Source organism: Erpetoichthys calabaricus, chromosome 2, assembly GCF_900747795.2.
Source record: "Erpetoichthys calabaricus chromosome 2, fErpCal1.3, whole genome shotgun sequence".
In the NCBI taxonomy this organism is placed as follows: domain Eukaryota; kingdom Metazoa; phylum Chordata; class Cladistia; order Polypteriformes; family Polypteridae; genus Erpetoichthys; species Erpetoichthys calabaricus.
Genome location: NC_041395.2, coordinates 255,090,396 through 255,111,519, shown reverse-complemented (window position 1 = coordinate 255,111,519; position 21,124 = coordinate 255,090,396). Strand labels below are relative to the sequence as shown.

General features: G+C 39.1%; 1 protein-coding gene across 4 annotated transcripts in view; it reads right to left on the bottom strand.

Moving 5' to 3' along the window:
• Positions 1–18,139, bottom strand: part of fam13c (family with sequence similarity 13 member C) — a 156,310-nt gene extending 138,171 nt beyond the window's left edge. Inside the window, exons 1-4 of one of the 4 annotated variants that reach the window (XM_051923143.1) lie at positions 17,914–18,139; positions 3,049–3,211; positions 2,488–2,697; positions 473–653 (exon numbers count right to left, since the gene is read on the bottom strand). In XM_051923143.1, coding sequence (XP_051779103.1) covers positions 473–653; positions 2,488–2,697; positions 3,049–3,211; positions 17,914–17,943 — 584 coding nt within the window. In that variant the 5' untranslated portion in view covers positions 17,944–18,139. The remainder of the gene's footprint in view (positions 1–472; positions 654–2,487; positions 2,698–3,048; positions 3,212–17,913) is intronic. The other 3 variants (XM_051923142.1, XM_028795398.2, XM_028795397.2) reach the window with 3 other exon arrangements.
• Positions 18,140–21,124: the final 2,985 nt, after the last annotated feature.

Sequence of the window (21,124 nt, the reverse complement as noted above, 5' to 3'; positions counted from 1 at the left end):
GAACCTTCTCAATACTTAATGGCCACGGCCATTCTGTGGATATGTGTGTCCTGTTTTAGGCTTAACAAAATCAGGAGCCTCATCAGGATCAGGATGTGTCCGTATTGCCCTGAGAACTCCCCACTACTTGCCCTGTCTGCTTGTATTTCTTCTCTTTTTCACAAGTGACAAACATTAAGACTGCCCTTCTTTGGTTCTTTCTTATATGAGTGTCATATTTTATTCACGTGTACCCTCTTATCGTTAGAACTGTTCTGGTAAGTCATACTCATTAGCACCAGCACCAAACTGCAAAATACAAAATATACAGTTCACTTAGTATTTTAGCAACTTACAAGTTTTCAACAATCTCGAGATACTTGCTCCAAGTGAAAATTTAATTTCATGTTCTGTCTGTGTCATTTTTCATATTTCCACTTTCAGGTGTCTAAGAGAAATTATTTTTACTCTATTACATGAAAAAGACACTTACTGAAAAATGCAGGGTCCAAATACTGTGGCCAGGTTCTCCGTGGTCATTTGATTTACTTCGCTGTGAGATGCCACTTTAATGAGGAAGGCACCAATGAACTTAAACAATTTATAATGTTCCTGGGGAAGACCCAACAAAAGCATCTTTATCTGATGGTTTAGTGCAGGATTGTCTTTATTGTCTGTAAGAGAAACAAGATCCAAGTCAGATGCTAAGTCGAGTAAGCGAGACATTCTTTATCCTTAACTTCAGCCATTTTACTAACCTAATTTTATATATATATATGATACGTGATTCATTTTTCTCCCTTTGTGGATCTCCAGCTGCAAATATATATATATATATATTTGCAGCTGGAGATCCACAAAGGGAGAAAAATGAATAGGATCTCCAGCTGCAAATATGCAAACGGTATCACAGACCTTCTCTTCCATATATAGATATATATATATATATATGTGTGTGTGTGTGTGTGTGTGTGCGTGTGTGTGTGTGTGTGTGTGTACATATGTACACACTATGATCTGAACACAAACCAGAATGACTAAAAAGAAAGAAAGGTTCTGACTTGGCTATCACAGACATAGTGAGGTATCATGCAGACTATTGCTGTTGCTATAAAGGAGCCGCAGTAGCATTTCTTGAATGATTTGTTGTCTGAAAGTCCTCAGTGTTAGTGTGTCAGATAGAGGATGTGCAGCTTTGTTCATAATGGCACTCAGTTTTGTTTTAATTCTCTCCTTTGCTATAACCTCCAGAGCGTCCAGAGTGCATTCTATAACTGAACCAGCCCAGCACAGCGTATAAAGTCACCCTGGCTGTCATGGAGTTGTAGAAGATGTGAAGGATGTCAATCCCCACATTAAAGTAACACAGCCTCTTAAGGAAACAGAGCCTACTTTGCTTTTTCTTATATGGTTCCTCTGTGTTGCGAGACCAGTCCAACCTGTCATTAATGTGGACCAACATGTACTTGTACTTGTTCCTTGGTTTTGTTGATGTTGATGCAAACAATTCTCTTTGCACAATTAAACAAATTTCTCCCCCTGACTCCTCTCCTCTGTCTCATCCCCTTTATCAATACATCCCATAAGTGTGGAATCATCTGAGAATTTCTGCAAGTGACATGACCTGGTCTTATATTTATAGTCTGATGTGTATGATAAGCAGGAACTCTAGTGAACGCATCACTTGCACTCTGATTACATCTAATATAAACAATACATATTTGCCTACAAACCACATTGTAGACATGGAAGAAATTGTAGTTCCTGCGCTTCTTTTAACTCTTGCTTAACTTTCCCCCCATTATTTTTTTTATTTTTGTACTGTGTGATATTTTGCAGGATGTATATTTTGCCCAGTTTCTTTCTTTGATATTCACACATACTGTACATAATATTCTTGTATGGATTAAACTTTCCAAGTCTACTTAAAACTATAAAAAGGTCTTGCATTTTGTCTGTGATCCAGAAGGCTTGTGACATCATTTCCATACATTATGAGTATTATATGAAATAAAATAAATCCACACAATGAATGAACATGTTTAAAGAGTAAACATGGAGAAATAAAGCTTCATGTAGAATTTTGTCATCTGCATGATGAACTGGCCTGTAAACCAGTCAGTGTCACCGTGGAATGAATGAGGTGCTACTAGGCTGGCGAAAGTGACACACAGCTGAAGCAACCAAGCCAAGAAATTACAGAGTAAGATTAATGCATCTACTGGAAAATTGCAATGCAAACCACATGTTGCAGTCTTGCGGTGGAAAAAGGATTTCTCAATTTTTCTCACATAAGTAGTGCTAGAAAAAAGAAACATAATCGTACATTGTCTTCAAGATAAAGGATGCATGACATACCCAACACACCTATGTGTTTTATGTATAAAATATTCAGTTGTGTTTACTGAATATATTTGTGCAAACTAACAGATACTCTATCAAGCTCTTTAAAGTCAAATTGTGTAAACGCCTAAATTGAAAAAAGACAGCAAAAACTTGAATGTCTACCTTTGTAGGCATTACCAATTGCAATGTGTACTGAAGTGGGAATTACTGCCTCTGGCAATTCTCGGAGAAATAGTTTTAAAACAGAAGCTGCCTGCTCAACACCCCCTTCTTCTGAGAGATCCACATCCTCTCCCCTTTCATATTTTTCTCTTAGGAGTTTCAGCTTATTAAGTGAACTGCTGATACGAAAAAGGCCTTTCTGTTCCAAACCTGAAAAAAGTAACAAAAAGAAGTGTGGTTTGAGCCATGCAATATTAATTTGTTATACAATTTTTTAAGAGTATAAACCTTTTAATTTATTTTACAACACTAATGTAAGCAAATCATTATTATGTAAATAATCAGATTAAAAATCACTATTAAAATATTATGGATGTTATTGTATAACTTTTTGCAGTAAGCAATATGACATTAAATATGGTTCATCCTAGTTTTAGTACTTTGAAGTAACAAAAGCCTAATGATTTTATGGTTAAGTAACCTGAGCTATTTCTTTTGGAAGCTGCAAATTATGTATGAGGTATTTAATATATTTTACATTTTGCTGAGTTTAATACATACCGTGGCTATCTATGTACTCCACTATACTGTGAACAACAGCTGGAACTCCATCCAGTGTCATCCCATTTTTTTGCAGGATTGATAATGATACACCAAAGATGCACGGACTGAATGGGCTGACTTTGACATGGTTCTGGTCAATACTTACTGCAGACTGCGATTGCTGGAAGAGAAAAAAGAAACGTTACTGCCTGGACAAACGTTCTGGCTTCCTGAAAAGTATTAGTAGTAGCAGTAGTAGTATAGTGGCATGTATAGAATATAGTGAAATTCTTATTTGCATGTCCTACCAACAAGCAAACAAACAAATAGCCACTCTTGGGTGCCATACGTTCATTTTAATTTACAGAAAACACAAATCAACTTAGAAATCAGTACTCCTTACTCCTGTTTCTAGGCTTCCAATTTGGGTTATTATTGCTCTAATAATTGCACAGAAAGAATGGGTTTAGATATCAGATGGATGAAAGTGTTAACATTTTATAACTTGATAAATATTGTGTTTTAAAACTGCTTTAAATTCAGTTTTCTTCTATATTCAGACTGATTTCTGAGTGAAAACTATTGTCACACATGTGCATCTGAGGCTTGCCTTTCGGGCTCATCTAAGGTAAGCACTACCACTCCAGGGGCCTCATGTATAACGCTGTGCGTAGAACTCACACTATAACATGGCGTAAGCACAAAAGCGGGAATGTGCGTACGCACAGAAAAATCCAGATGCAGGAATCTGTACGTACGCAAACTTTCACTTTCATCCACTAAATAAATCCCGATCAGCGTGAAAAGTAACACACATGCACGCGCCTTCTGTCCCGCCCCAACTCCTCCCAGAATTGCGTCTCTTTGAATATGCAAATCGATATAAATAGCCTTCTGAGAAAAGACAATGGGAAAAGCACGGGGGAAAATATAAGAATTTCAGCGAATACCAAGTGGAGGCAAAGGAAAAACGTACTATTTGTTGGTTTAAACAGTGGTATAATCAACAAAAGGAAGTTGATCGAGTGACAGAGTGTCGAAGAAACTCGAAAGCTCAAGTTCACAAAGTCTCACAGTGCTGAAATAAAAAAGAAATCACATATCAAAGTCGCCGTGAAAAGGCAAGTCATAGCCCACCGTATGAGTGTCATATGAAAGCTTATTAGGGTACAGACAAAAAAAATAGGCACACAGTGGGAAAAAAGCACGAAATGTCAACTTTAATTTCGAAATTTCCACTTTAATCACGTAGTTTATTTTGCCATTAAAGTAGAACATCATAAACTTCATCTTAAAATTGTTTAATTTACTAGTTTCTCAAATTCCATTGTAACTAAAGTAGGACATTAAATGCTTTGTTCTGTATTTGATCTTCTTTGTGCGAATCACTACCTGCTTCTTAAACGGGCTTTCTCTTTCTCCGACAGGACACATAATCCATTACATTCGTGATATTACAGCTCTCTGAATAATTAAAATACTGAGATGTATACGTGATATCTTTTTCATGATGATAGGAATGAAAGCATATTATTAAACATGGGAACACGGTGGCGCAGTGCTTGTTCATATCTCACGCAAGAGGCTTGCTGCGCCATGCGCGACCTTCAATGACATAATTTATCACAGCAGTATTGTCTCTTTCAAACGTACTAACCTCCAATTCCTGTCCTTACTTTTCTTTCTCCAAATATCCAATCGCCACACAATCAGCTATGTAATAGACGTGAAGCCATTTGTAAGCTTAGAACGCCGATTCATTAAACATGTACTACGAAGATATTTCAATTATTCTATCCGTCTATCTTTCCAGTGTCAGATCAGCGCAAGAATACAACGCAATGCAGGAACAATCCCTGAACTAGCTAGCGCTGCGGCACCGTGTCCTCACATGTTTAATTATTAACAATACAGATTATTTAAATGAAGTTAAAGTTTTATCTGTATAATATAATCAACATATTTTGTTGCATTTCATCTTAAAAATGAATACCGTCATCATATGTAAATGCGCACTTTATAAAGTGGCGCAGGTTGTGCAATATTATAACTGTAGTGCAAGTTTACAGTGAGGTAATTGTACTTATAAGTAAACAGTTCTACAAGGAGCACTTGATGGACTGATTGAGTGCGTTTAGAGTTCTTGGGATGAAACTTTTTCTAAACCGCGAAATCCGTACTGGGAAGTCTCTAAAGCGTTTTGCCATGGCTGAGGCAACGTCTGCTTCATGCTGTATACCGATAATTCTCTTTCCGATCAGCTGCTGCTGTGATTCCCCACTCAGATACAGTGATATAAATACTCCGAGTGGTGCAGTGAGAGTAATATGGAAAAAGATGATCTGCTGTGACAACCCTTAACGGGAGCAGCTGAAAGAAGAAGAAGATGCAGTGAGAGTTACAACGCTAAAGCAGTTATGGCATTTGGAATACTATGGCTATTCCCTGGACCATTATAATGCTGCAGGTTAATTACAATCAGATGCATTACACTAATAAACAATATGCCGTTAGTTTCAGTGTATTTATAAAGCCGCGTCAGGAATGTGGAGCTAAGAAAGAAAGGGTGACCACACAGGAACAGTAGCACTGCTTTGACGCTGGGTGCCGCCAGTCTGCAAAACCGAGCGGGGAAATTGCGTACGCCAAAGTATGAGGTACCGTAGAAATGTGTTTGGCTTTACGCCAAGTTTAGGTTTTATACATCGCGATTTGAGCGTGGAAACGTTCGTACACAACATTTCTGTGCGTACGCACCGTTTATACATGAGGCCCCAGGACTTGAGAGGGCGTGGTCCTCGATGGTGGCACCCCCTCTTGAGAAACCACCCACAGAGGGGAACTGACTCCGCCCCCTGTGATCCCTCTGCTATAAAAGAGAGACACTGCTGGCATTGGGCATCTCACTCAGAAGAGAGCAGACTGATCACAGGAGCTCCTACCTGAAATCGAAGTACCGCAGAAACAGATCATCAAAGACTTTTCATTTTTGCTTTATTGAATGCAGCATCGAGCACCTGTTTTGGTTAAGGACTGTGCTAAATATTAAAAGGGGCAACCCAGTTGGTGCCCCAACACTTCCTCCGTGACCAGTGTACTTCCTCGCTCGACAGTATTTTAGTGGAACAAGTGTTCCATACATAAAACTTTTCTGAAATAATAACATCAAATTAAACTAATACCTTTTAATACTTATTTTACTGCAGCTGTTTAAACATATTTTTGAGCTGTTACAGACAAGAAGAATTTATTGTAATCATAATACTGCTGCACCCTAAGAAAATGTATGGCTTATCAGGTTATGAATACTCTGAATAGAAACACACATTTCTGTCACTGCCATGTCATACACTTCCAGTTACTTTGTATCTTGAATGTCAAATACTGTACTGCCAAATAGCTCTATAATTACAAAATAAAACTGCTTGTACAAGACGAAATACTATAACAAAAGTCAATGTCAAAGCTAAATTTTCCATTAATCTGCTATGCAAATCTATAAAATAGAAGCAGACACTAGTAGCCTATTGTGTCTTGACTTCTAAAATGTTGCGGGATGCTTTAATCTCAACATTAGAGAAATGGATAGCTTGTTCTTTTCTAGTAGTTCCGTATTTTTTTTATTTTTTAGCAAAGGCTGAGTGGTCTCCACTCTCTTCTTATTTTTGGTGTCATTGTGAAAGTTAAAGCTCAGCTCTGTCAATCTGTCTAACTAGAGACCTACCAGAGGGTGATTGGGATTTGGAAAAGATCAAGTACAGATAGGTGTACTGTATTTGGCATTTCAACAAGTGGTTCATACTTTTTACAGTTTCTCTGTTGCTTCATTATAAATTATAGAGGAACCAGCAAAAAAAGATTACAACAGCACTTGAGGTTAATGACATTGAATAACATTCTTAAACCCTCTTAATACAATTCAGGATCATAGATGGGCCAGAGCCTATCATGGCAGCACCAGGCACAAGTCAGGAAACAAATTTGACCAGGAAGTGAATCTATCACACACACACCTACAGTCACGCAGAACCAACTTGGAATCACCATCTAACATCACCTGCATGTCTTTGTGGGTATGAGAGGAAATTCATGCAGAAATTGGGAGAACATGCAAGTTCCACTTAGACAACGGATGGCTTTGGATTTCAACCAAGGATGTTGGATGAGTGAGGCATTATAGTGTTGAACACTGTGCCACCCTTAAATACAACAGTTGCACACTTCATAAATATGTAGTCCCTTCTCACAGATAGTCATTCTCAATTACTATAGCAGTTGGAAGCTCATCTTAAGAAGTGCTAATATATTTATGTCAGTCTTTGGCCACAGAGGACATGGAGGGGTGAGGGTCCCAGTCGTTGGCATACTTAGCCTGTCTCAGTTCCTTCATTCAGAAATGCATATCACTACTTGCTCAGTTGTTCTTGTCTTGCAGTTGTACAGGTATCATTGAGTAGTGCTAAAGAAGTGCTACTATGGTGTTTGATGTAAACTTTATGACAGGGCTCAGATGAAAGAAGAAACATCCTTACAGTCACAAACTTGATTAGTTACTGAACTAAAGAAGTGTTCCTTTGGCTCAACTGACCTAGGATTTGTTTTTTCATACTCTGTGAGGGATGTGCACCCGAGTTACTCCTGGGAGCTAAATAGGGAGATGCTGAGAAAGGAGCACCACCCAGGTGAAGAGAACCCTTTCACAATATTACTCTCCATTTCTTTTTATTCAGTTCACATTATCATAGTCTCCTCAGAAACACCTCTCAGCTTTGTCATCCTGAAATTGGTTGCAGTAATCTGATCTTTGCATGCCATAGCACTTTTACTGAACAATGTATAATGAAAGGCTTTAAACAAGGCTAAAATACGCAAATTCTACACTTTAACCATGGACCAGAACCTTCCAGTTTGTCAAATGTAGATCTTTGCCCCTGTCTAGACCTGAGACGAGCATCTTTTGAATCTATAGTCTAGATCAGGGGTAGGCAACGTCGGTCCTGGAGTGCCACAGTATGTGCAGGTTTTTGTTCCAACCCAGTTCCTTAACGAGAACTCAATTATTGCTGAGGAAGCACATATTGCTTAAGTGACATTTTAATGCTTCATTTTAGTGGTCTCGCTTGTTAAGGTTCTCCAACCTTAATTGCTTATTTCAATCTTAAACTGCTGCATTCAGTGTTTTAATTGCTCCTTATTAGCAATAAGATGTAAAACAGGGGTAGGCAATGTCGGTCCTGGTGAGCCGCAGTGGCTACAGGTTTTCATTCCAACCCAATTGCTTAATTAGAAACCAATCATTGCCAATCTCAGACCTTATTTAATTTTATGGCTTGTTAGTCTGTGCAATGTAAGGCTTTTATATCGTAGATTTTTTTCCTTTCCAAGGATATCATCCAAATGATTTGAAGCCTAAAACAGATCATTTTCAGTCTGTCACATTTTTCTATTAAGTGTTTTATTAAATCAAACCGTGCATGATGAACACACACAGATGTAATTGGAAAAAAGCTAGCTGGAGAACTGCTGGCTGCTTTGTCTTTTACATCTTATTGCTAATAAGGAGCAATTAAAACACTGAATGCAGCAGTTTAAGATTGAAATAAGCAATTAAGGTTGGAGAACCTTAACAAGCGAGACCACTAAAATGAAGCATTAAAATGTCACTTAAGCAATATGTGCTTCCTCAGCAATAATTGAGTTCTCGTTAAGGAACTGGGTTGGAACAAAAACCTGCACATACTGTGGCACTCCAGGACCGACGTTGCCTACCCCTGGTCTAGATAACCATCAATCTCTACTGAAGGAGGCCATAAGACTAGTCAAACAATTTGGCCAGACCTGGGAAAACCATCCCGAGTCATCAGATTTTAGTAAACAGGCAATGGGAATCCATTAAATATGGAAGACCATGTTCTTCAAGGTATTGCCAGAGGATGGATCCAGTCTGCCTAAGATTCATTGGAAGGATTGCTGGATGGCAGTATGATTCATCATATCCCTGTTGGCTGTATACAACAGGGTTTTCTAGAACATGTTTTATCACTAAGACAACCAGAGACCTTGGGAATAGCATTGATTCTAGCAGACATGGGGACAAAGAGGTTGTCAGCAGGAGACTCAATCAGCATAGTAATAATCCATACCTCTTTTTAGAACTTCTTAGTAATTTCTAGGATAAGTTGAAGTACTGCCATGATGCAACAAAATTGAATAACAGACTCTGGGTCACAGTTACCCAAATCTGAACATTACACTATACATAGACAAAAAGCTTTAATTATTACTATTCTAAGATAGAGTGTTAGATAGATAATGTGACAGGCGGCCTCGGCCATTACCTGGCTGGGACGCCATCTGGATGAAAGGAACGGGGGAGAGAGCATCTGTGAGGCAGTACCTTCCCTGGGATGGTAGAGGGCAGCCATCCTGGGTGGCTGTGGCACCACAGATTCCCGCAGAACATGCCAGGACTTGGAGTTTGGTACAGCCCTGTTGGGCTCTGTGGGGGCTGCCAGGGGGACCCGCAGAGCCATATGATGGATTTCCACCACACCTGGGAGTGATTCCAGGTAATTCTGATGAACCACCCGGAGCACTCCTAGGTGCTGAATAAAAGGAGCCATCTCACTCTAGTCTGAAAGCCAGAGTTGGGTGGAGGTGGACAAAGCTTGCTGGGAGAGGAATGGAGGTGGCAGACAAAGAGAGAAGGAAGAAAAAGAAGAAGAAAGATGGGACTGAGCATTAGTGCTTGTGCTTATCTGCATTGAGGTGAGGAGCGAGAGAAAAGAGCTGCCCCACGAGGGTTGTCTTACAACAACACAATGACTAATATTTATAAAGAACTATACAGCTTGATAGTTGTAGAATAAAAAATATCTTTTTAGAATGGCCTTTTTTGTTTTAGAAGTATATTTTAATTTTATTGAATTTTTAAAAATCAAATAACACTCCATACACATAACTCAAGTTTTATAAAAAGAAAAAAAAAAGAAAAAGGTTTGAAACAAATCAACCCTCACCCCTGAGAAAGAGAGCTAGGCAAGCACTGTAAAACTTTATGCTAGTAAAGACAAATGAATAAATAAAATAAAAAATGAATAAAGATAAATGGAGTAAAAGAGGGGAGAGAATCTGCTTCCTCAATTGAAATGCTTATTCTAAAATGTTATTGATTAGATCCTGCCAGGTTATGAAAAAGTTTTGTACAGATCCTCTAAGTGTGAATATGATTTTTTCCAGTTACAAATAGTAAATGATATCAGTTACTCTCTGACTTAGAATTGGAGAGTTAGGATTCTTCCAGTTGAGCAAGATAAGTCCACGTGCCAATAGTGTAGTAAAGGCAGTTACAGTTTGTTTGTCCTTCTCCACTTTAAGCCCATCTGGAAGTACACCAAACACAGCTTTTGGCTTTTTGGCCTTCTGCCTTTTTGAACTGCAGTCCAGAACATTGCAGTAAAACTGTGGCACATGCTGGAGATCTCTTAAAAACTGAACTTGAAGCGATTTACCACTGAAGAACAAATCAAATATGAGAGAAAGATTGACAAATATAAAAAAATGGTTGGTTGTAGTTATTGAAGCTAAAAGTAATTACAATTTTGTGTTGTTTCTTCAGACAATTCAGGTATACTGGCGAACAGAATAGCTCTTGTCTAAAGTTGTGCTGTCTGTACTGTACACAAACTCCTACTTCTTTTCTTTCTGCTACCTTTTTTTCCTGTCATTATTTTACATATATGTTCTTATCCAGAAGTCAGGAGTTGACACTTGAGGCAACCTCTCTTCGAACACCATTACTGTATTGTTATCTTGTTTCTCTTGGATATACCATGTTTAAAAACTTCTGGAAAAGCTACAGCACAGACAACGTAGTACCTTCTAAACAAGCACGAAAAGACCAACTAAAATCAAAAAGAAGACTGACTAAATTACCATTAGATTTAACAGCACAACTAGAGGAGAGATAACGTATACAGACCACCACAAGCCCGATGCCAAAACTGCAGAAGAGGTCCACGCCACAAGTGAACTGAAAGCAACGCTTGACATGCATGCTTCATCATTTCAGCACCATTCTTGTCTCAGACAGAATATAAAACTCAACCAGAACATAACACATTAGGTAATACAAGATAGTAGTTTCTGTTGTTTAAAGAAGAAATTAGTAAAATATCAAAGAGCTGAATGGTTGAGCAGAGTGTATGATATACAAGATTAGTTTCCTACTGGAATATTATATTGAAAAAGTGGAGGGAATGGGAGTTTGGGTCAAGTGATGCAGTGGCTGCATTTAAAAATGCAAACCAGGCTACGCAGGATAAAGTCAGAAATTTTAAAAACAGTGCTCATAGACAAAAAAAATAAAAATAAAAACTCCATAATTATTAGGATCCTGGAGGGAATAAAAGATGAAAAGCCCACTAAATTCATATTAAGATTCCATATTTAAATCCTTGAAAATTTGATGAAGTAAATGCTAGAAACTGAAAGTGTACTTCAATAACTTGGTAAATCTTTCTTAAGTGTGATAATACACATTCTTTACACATTCATTTTAGGGTTTTTACTTTATTGAGAACTTATTTGCGAAGGTTGTGACTGTTCCGAAAGTATTTCGTTTAGATTAATTTTTTTTCTTTCTCTTTCTTTTGTTTACGTGACACAGGAAACTTGTCACATGACTGTGATTATTGCAATTGTGACATCACTGGCTATTATGCTATAAATATGATGGTGGTTTCTGTCTATTGTATCTCTCTCTTGGATAACAAACAAAACTCTTTAGCATAGCTAGCTGTTTCTCATGTAGGCCAAGTGCTAGGTGTGTTTTAGTTTGATCTTTCCTATCATTTTGACTCTTATTCCTTGTTGCCACTGTACTTTGTTTGCACACACTTCTTTGTTCTTTCAGTATTAACCTTGGCTTGGTTTTTACTGTCACGACTCAGGAGTCCCAAAAGCACAAAATTACCATCCAAACCCTGACTAGATACAAAAGGTGCCTAGAAGGACCTTATAAAATAAAGGTTCATTTAAATAAAAGGTTCTGTTGTACATACGATCACAAAAGGAATTTCCTGAGAAGGCAAGGCAATCCACAACAAACACCGTCCCACTACAGAATCTCAATGTGAAGTCACAAACAGAGCATAGGTTCAAAAAATCACAAAAAGAAAAAGGAACAGAAAACCCAAGTAAACACTGCAGTCCTTAGCACATTAGAAATGAGACACCAGGAACTCTGGAAGGCCATTCAGTTTTCAGGGTGAAGGGCAGATCCTGGCAGTGATTGATAGGTGGTCCCATCTCTTGGGGGACCATCCACAAAACACATGGGACACAACTAAGGCATTTCCTAATTACAAACAAAAACAAAGAATAATACACATAATGAACAAAAGAAACATTAACATAAATAAATGACAGAAAAATGGCCAAAACAGACAAGAAACACGACTTTGAACCCAAGCCAGGAGAGAAATGCTGGCTGAAAACTGACAATTGCTGCGATTCTCGTCTCATGTCGTTATCTCCTGGGCGTATTCCTTTATACTTGCAATGATCCCCAGAGACTCAGTCTCATTATACCAAGAGCTTTCAATAAATTTCTGAAATATCAGGAGAAGGAAAATGGACTTTGCTGCATCTGAGAACAAGATACTCCTGTGTGCTCAGACACTGTTTTTTCACATTTCAGAGTTGCAATTGCAGGCAAAAAACATCTTACACTGGCAGTAAGCAGCAACTGTATAAACAGAGAAAAAGTCTGTGTATTCAGTTAAAGTGAAAATGATACACCTGAAGAAATTGCCGGGACCATGAACCCATTTTGCAGACTGACTAAATGAAACATAAAAAACGATATCGAGATGTGCTGTGGTAGTTGAGTGATGGACCATGTTAGCCATTTACGGATGCAATAAGAAGTGAAGCCAAATGACACCTTTTATTGGCTAACTGAGTAGATTACAGTATGCAGGCTTTCGAGGCAACTCAGGCCCCTTCTTGCAGAAGAGACATGCTGTAGGAATTGGTTTTATGGTAAAAAGCAAAAGGATTTTTGGTTAGAAAGTCTGCTATTTCATTTAGTACCATAATTTCTATTGATGCTATATTAATATTAAATATAAAGTATGGGTGATATTATTAACAATATTAGCATTTTGTAGTTCATGGGTGGTGAAATACCAACAGTTCCATAGACTTTATTATTACTGTACCATGCTAATATTATAGGTAACATTATACAGCTTATTTTCTCTGTGTTGATACTGTAACAGTTAGGACAGTAGGCTTTTTAAATACTATATTGATATAATTCAAATAGAACTATATTGCTGTTTTCTCTGTGTTTTAGTTGACAAAATACTACTGTAGTCATGCCTTAGCCGTACTAGTTACACCGAACATACTGTTGTGTATCAGATTTTCAATTCCTCATTTGGAAAATAGTAACTATTATTAACGCTAACAGTCACATTTTGTAACATCCTTATTTGTCTTTGAGCAATGCCCTTAACCAGCAGTTGTTTTGTCCAGGGTCTGACGTTAACCTGCATCCAGCTGTGCAAGCAGGTCCTCGAACTTACAGGGAAAACCTGGGGTTAATGGCAGGACTGGCACTCCAGCCACTGTAAACTGCAGGTTGCTGTGGTGTCACCCGTTACACGACTGCACTCGGGTCCTAGTTTGGGATCCTGAGGTGGTTCGTCGTGAGGTGGGTGCGACAATGTGCTGTATCCGTGCATACTCCCAAACTCCTCTTCCTCCTCATTTGTCATTTATTAAAATCTTAATTTGCATTGTACACTTTCATAATATTATAGTTAATAATCTTGCTGATATTAACAGTATTATTACATCGCTCCACTATTGATATATTTAAGTGTTCTTCTACAGTTTTCGTAGCATTACCATGCCACAATATCCTGTCTTTAACTAAATGTAGAAAAGTGCACAACGTTAAATAGTGCTATGGATTTTACTACTGTTAGAGCTTATAATCTGTCTGACATCATTAACAGTTTCTTATACTGTACTGTTATCTTTAGCCCTGTTCTATACCACTACCTATTTATCATTGTCAATGTAATTTTTGGAAAGAAAATTCTGGTGGGAGGGCATAAATAACTGGAAAGCAAGAGCAAGAAAAAGAAATAGACACTGTCAGAAATGGTGGAGCCATCTTGAGAAGCTGTGCAGGGGTGTGTGTGCCTGTGTATGTGAGTGTGAGTGAGATGATCAAGAATTACACAGCAGCACTTACTTACCAGTCCTGCTCTTCTGCTTAAATCCAAAGGCATATGGTATGAGAGTCCCGTGGGTCACAGAGTTGACAAAAGTGAGGGCCTCTTACCCCATGTGAGTGGTGTGAGGTGAAGATGGCAGCATGAATGTGCAAGCAAGGGATGGGACATAAGAAAGATCATTGGAACTGCATTGAAGGAGCTGATCAGAGTGGTGGCAGCGGTGTGTTGGAGCGATGGAAATGCGTCCTCCAGTAAACTTTGTGAGATGGAGTGTGGAAGAGACACACTGATGTGTCCCAGTCATAGTAAAAATTAATTTAAGTTTGGGATTTTTGTAAGGACAATATCCTGCAATATGTATGTTTGTAAAATAATGTTAAAGACAGAATAGGTCATATAAGACTGGCACATTTCTTAATACACCTGCTAGTTTTGGATAATTGACTGGGAGAACTCCCACAGTCTGAAGTAAGTGAATGAAAAGGACGCAGGCCAGACCTTGATATTTACAAACTCTGCCAAAGGCGACCGAAAACCTATGAAGACCGTCTTATTCTTTTAGGTGCTGACAACTGGTACTGTAATTTTGTGTATGAAGCAAGCAAGTCATCTTCAGAATAGTTATAGACAGCAAAGTGTTGTCAATGCTCAAGCATTCCCCGAATTACAAATAACTTCTTTACGAAAATGTGTGTATATGAAGAAATTCTTTTAATACACTTTGTTCGTTTTAAAAGCCATAAAGAAAGTGAATTTTCACAGCTGTAAAGACCACATCTGGAAAATTTTTCAAATGAGCACCGCTGGTGTTAACATCCCAGCATCTTCACAGTCATTGCAAGTCCACCTCGCTGCGGCCTGCGTAACTGAGTGTGAATGGAGGGCTGCAGTTTCGCTAGATACAATGACACACAATTACAGTGCTGGTCATTCTCCCAGCATTCACAGATTGTCCTCACGGCCTGCCAAGCAAGGCAAAGCTGGATGAGCAAGGTGCACATTCATGGATTTTGGTCTCCTGACATTATCTGGAGCATCACAGCTCCAAAAAAGATTGTGAAATAGTTGGAAGTGCCCAAGAAAGACTGAAATGAAAGGTCATTACCTTGAATCTGGATCTTGAAATGATTATACTGAATGAAAGGTAATGATTTATTAGTGCTTGTTTTGAGGACTAATGTTATGAAACTCAATTTTCTTGTATTGTGGTGTTATTTGAACAAATGCTAGGATCATTTCTGGGATCTTGGAATACTTAAAAATGTTTTCCATTTAAATTATTGGTAGTTAGGTGTTCGTTATACAAAATTTTACTATACAGGAGGTTTTCAGGAACAGATTAACTTCTTAAAGTGTGAGATGACCGTACTTAAAAGACAGATGGGGTGAGCAACTAAAGAAACAATAAGGGAAAAAAACTAAAAGGTTTTCAATATGCTTAGGGAAAAAATAAGTGAAAAAGGAATATTTAAAAGAATGGACGAAGACTGGATTCCTTTGGTACTGTGTCTCTCCGGAAAATCCTTGGGTACTGTTGGTTTAACTTTCCATCAAATGAGTGGTTGCTCATGGAGTCCTGAATGTGGTACATTACCTGCATTGTGGGGGAGTGTCAGTTACAGCACTATGGCCATGTGGCACAATTCCCAGAGGGTAATCCAGCTCGTAGGATCCTCATTGTTGGGGACCTGAGTGGCTGGACCAGGCCAAGGGGTCGCCCATGTAACACCTGGCTGCACCAGATAGAAGGTCATTTCTGGAGGGTGGGACTGGACCATGTGTCTGCCTGGGGGGTGGCCAACCAGGATCCCAAGCTGTTTCGTCGTGTGGTGGGTGTAGCAACGCACTGTACCAGTGCATGCTTCCCAACTTGACTTAACTTGCATAAGTGATTACTGAGAGGCAAGTCTATTAGTAATAAAATTAATACTGTAAGTCAGGGGTCCTCAGACATGGTCCTGGAGGGCTGCAGTGGCTGCTGGTTTTTGTCCCAGCCTTGTTGTGTAATTAGAAAACAGCCCTTGCCTCTAATAGATCTTGTTTAATATAAATGTTAGTGTTTTAAACCTACAATGTCAGGTCATTCTTATATCATATATTTTTTCTCTTTCAAATATTATCCTATAATATTCCAGTACTTTTTCACTTCTGTTTCCTACTGAGTGCTTTATTAAACCAAAAAGTACACAATGAATACACACTGCTGTAACTCTAGACAAGTTAGATGGAGACCTGCTAACTCCTTTGTCATTTTCATCTTATTGCTAATAAGTATATATTAAAAACAGTGAATGCAGACTTAAATAAGCAATTAAGGGTGGGAAATCTTAACAAGCGAGACAAATAAAATGAAGCAGAAAAATGTCACTTGAGCAATAGGCGCTTCATCAGCAATAAATGACTTCTCATGAAGCAATTGGGTTGGAACAAAAACCTAAAAACTACTGCGGCCCTCCAGGACTGACGTTGCTTAGCCCTTATTTAATGGGTCTGAGTCTTAAATAGCAAATAATTTAACTAAAGTTAAGGATCTGTAAAAACTGGTCACTAATGAAAGAAATGGTTAGAATGAAAATCTGCAGCCACTGTGGCCCTCCAGGACCAACACTGCTCATCCCTGATTTAAAGGGTCTGAGTCAGTCAGTCATTTTCTAATTGCTTTGTCCTGAACAGGGCCACAGGAGGTGCTGGACAGGGTGCCAGTTCATCGCAGGGCAAGCACACATCCATATACCCCAAGCACACACACGGGCCAATTTAGCACCTGTGCATCTTTGGACTGTTGGAGGAAACCCATGAAGACACAGGGAGAACATGCAAACTCCACGCAGGGAGCACCTGAGGCACAAACGCAGGTGTCCTTACTGCGAGGCAGCAGTGCCACCCCACTGTGCCACCGTGTCGCCCAGGTCTGAATTTTTAGCAATTCAATTAACTTATTCAGCAGCAAAAATTGGTTAAGAAAATGGTTAGAATGAAAACCTGTTGCGACTGTGACCCTCTAGGACCATTTCCTAAGTAGTGAGCCAGTTCAGCTCCCTCATGTGTTGATACTGTATGCTTATTTTTTCATATATGGCAACAATATTTTATTTTGTAAAAAATACACCAAATTGAAACACCCAAAGCAGATTACCTAGATTACTTTGTGGGAACTAATAATTGGACTAGCTGAAATAACTTAGCTAGCTGTTCTTACTCATGGCTGCTTACTTCCCTCTCTTATCAAACATGCTTGGTCAATGTAAAGGTGGCGGGTCTGGAATATTCCCGCAGTATGAGGCTCAGGGTAGCAGCCTACATGGGATAAAGTAACCCTCCTCACAAAGCACATTCATACTCACCCTGGGCCAATACAGAGTTGCCAATCAACCTAAAACAGACATCTTCAGGATATAAAAGGAAAATGATTGTCCTATTAAGAAACTTGAAGATATATGTATAAAGAATTTTCCGTGATTACAAGGTAGAAAAATGAGACATGTACTTTCAAATCCAAATAAACCATAATAAATTAAAGTGCCTCCATATGTATACTGCTCAATATGATTATGATGAGAAGCAATGAAGTATTTTTCTTTGACAAGTTAAAATTTCATCAAATAAGTGAAAAAAAATATCATTAACTCACACAAAGAGAAAAGGAAGCACTTGATCCCATGTTGTATGTAAGACAGAAAACATTTCATATTCTTGTTCGTCTGCAGCCTTCCTTTTGAAACATTAGCAGGGCTGATGGTGCCAGTATTTAAAAATCAGATTCTCCCCTTAAAAACAAAAGTACAAGCTATGCAATACAATCACTGATTTTTTTCAGTTTGAAAAAGAATTTATTTTAAAGGAGTGAAACAGAGTGTAAGAAGTACAATATCTTCTTACCTGCTGATCAGGTTACTAAAACACGCTGAGTGCATTACAGTTGCCATGGCACATTATCTACGAAAAAGTAAACACAGAGTGGGTGGGAGCTAAATATGATAGCAGCGCACTCCGAATGACAATACACACTGAGGAAATGAAACAGGGGAGATTAACAGTGGTAGTCTCTCCTTTTTGTTCCATCTTTTATCAACATTTAATGCTACTGTTAAGCGGATTAGTGTAACTGAGCTTCTGAGTTTCATTTGCCCTTAATTATCCATTTAATTTATATTTCTCATTATTAATAAAAGTTTGCTGGTCACGCACTGCGGTATACAAGAGTTACAGTCATTTTCATTTAGAGTTTCAAACCAGCAGTTGGTGCATTTTTTCATTTAAAAAATGTCCTAAATTACACTCCAGCTTCTTCTCTTATTTTTTTCCCCCTTAGTTTGTCATCTATTTATCGAGTTGAAAGTCACAGCAGCAAAATGCCTAGCAAGATGCACCAAACATCGATACAATATCTCTGACTAGACAATCCAGCTGTTTTTTTTTTAATATAATCAATGCAGAATTGGGTCTTCTTCCATTTAGCTGTGTGCAGCACCCTCCCGCCAAATGTGTCAAAAGATAAACCTCTAAAGACTAGGCACCTCAAAAATAAACTGCTCAGAAAAATTAAAGGAACTCTTTGAAAACACATCAGATCTCAATGGAAAAGAAAAATCCTGCTGGCTATCTCTACTGATATGGACTGGGTAATGTGTTAGGAATGAAAGGATGCCACATCGTTTGATGGATATGAAAATTATCAACGTACAGAGGGTGTAATTCAAACACACCCCAAAAATCAAAGTGAAAAAATGATGTGTCAGGCTAGTCTATTTTGCCAAAATTTCATTGCAGCAACTCAAACTCGTACTCAGTAGTTTGCATCGCTCTCACGTGCTTGTATGCATGCCTGACAACGTCGGGGCATACTCCTAATGAGATGACAGATGATGTCCTGGGGGATCTTCTCCCAAATCTGGACCAGGGCATCACTGAGCTCCTGGACAGTCTGTGGTGCATCGGATGGACCAAAACATAATGTCCCAGAGGTGTTCTATTGGATTTAGATCAGGCAAGCGTGGGGGACAGTCAATGGTATCAATTCCTTCTTCCTCCAGTAACTGTCTGCATACTCTCGCCACATGAGGCCGTGCATTGTTGTACACCAGGAGGAACCCAGGACCCATTGCACTAGTATAGTCCAGCTGACAGTATCTGACAGTGGGTCCAAGGATTTCATCCCGAAATTTAATGGCAGTCAAGGTGCCGTTGTCTAGCCTGTAGAGGTCTGTGCATCCCTCCATGGAGTATGCCTCCCCAGACCAACACTGACCCACCACCAAAACCTGTCATGCTGAACGATGTTACAGGCAGCATAACATTCTCGACAGCTTCTCCAGACCCTTTCAGGTCTGTCACATGTGCTCAGTGTGAACCTGCTCTCATCTGTGAAAAGCTCAGGGTGCCAGTGGTGGACCTGCCAATTCTGGTATTCTATGCCAAATGCCAATCGAGCTCCACAGTGCCAGGCAGTGAGCACAGGGCCCACTAGAGGACGTCGGGCCTTCAGGCCACCCTCGCAAAGTCTGTTTCTGATTGTCTGGTCAGAGACATTCACACCAGTGGCCTGTTGGAGGTCATTTTGTAGGGCTCTGGCAGTGCTCATCCTGTTCCTCCTTGCCCAAAGGAGCAGATACCAGTCCTGCTGATGGGTTAAGGGCCTTCTACGGCCCTGTCCAGCTCTCCTAGAGTATCTACCTGCCTCCTGGAATCTCCTCCATTCCCTTGAGACTGTGCTGGGAGACACAGCAAACCTTCTGGCAATGGCACGTATTGATGTGCCATCCTGGAGAAGTTGGACTACCTGTGCAACCTTTGTAGGGTCCAGGTATAACCTCATGCTACCAGCCAACTAGTGAAAAACTAGTGAAAAAACAGTCAGAAAAGATAAGGATGGAAAAATGTCAGTGGCCTCCACCTGTTAAACCATTCCTGTTTTGGGGGTCATCTCATTGCTGCCCCTCTAGTGCACCTGTTGTTAATGTAATTAACACCAAAGCAGCTGAAACTGATTAACAACCCCCTCTGCTACTTAACTGACCAGATCAATATGCCAGAAGTTTCATTGACTTGATGCTATACTCTGATTAAAAAATGCACCTTTAATTTTTTTGAGCAGTATATATTTCTCGGCCCACTCAGATGACCTCATTTGTACCTTCAAACTCATTTTTTCGCCCGTTAGGCTGTGTCTGTGCTCTTGGGTGGGGACACAGATGTGAAAACACGGTCATAAAGAATGTCCTCCAAAATATGATTTGACTGTCTGGTAAAACCTCACAGTATCCCTGAAATTACTGAGCCTCATGGTCATCTACTGAGCAAGTCCCCAATACTTCAGCTTCTCATCCCCCATCTGCCTTACGCTTGGCTACAAATAAAAATGGACACTTTTACAGTTGTGGCTGTGCACTGAAATCCCTTGTATATCACAAGGGCACATCAGATAGATAGATAGATAGATAGATAGATAGATAGATAGATAGATAGATAGATAGATAGATAGATAGATAGATAGATAGATAGATAGATAGATAGATAGATAGATAGATAGAATTTTATTTGCCCCAAGTGGATTTTTACAGAAGTGCTTTAAATAAATAAATAAATAGTATATATTGCACTATACATATTTGTAACTGAATGTTAAAACGCAAACACAAGTATCACACCACATATAAATGGACCAAATGGCACGCAGCAGCTACCCTGAAAATGCATACTCTTGCAGCAGTTATGACAGCCTTAAAACCCCTGCAGGTACACCAAACATGAATAGAGTGCAGTGACAAATTCCCACAGCCTCACTAAATTCCATGCACACATAAAAGAGTTAGTCTGCTGTTCCACATCTTGGACAAAACCTT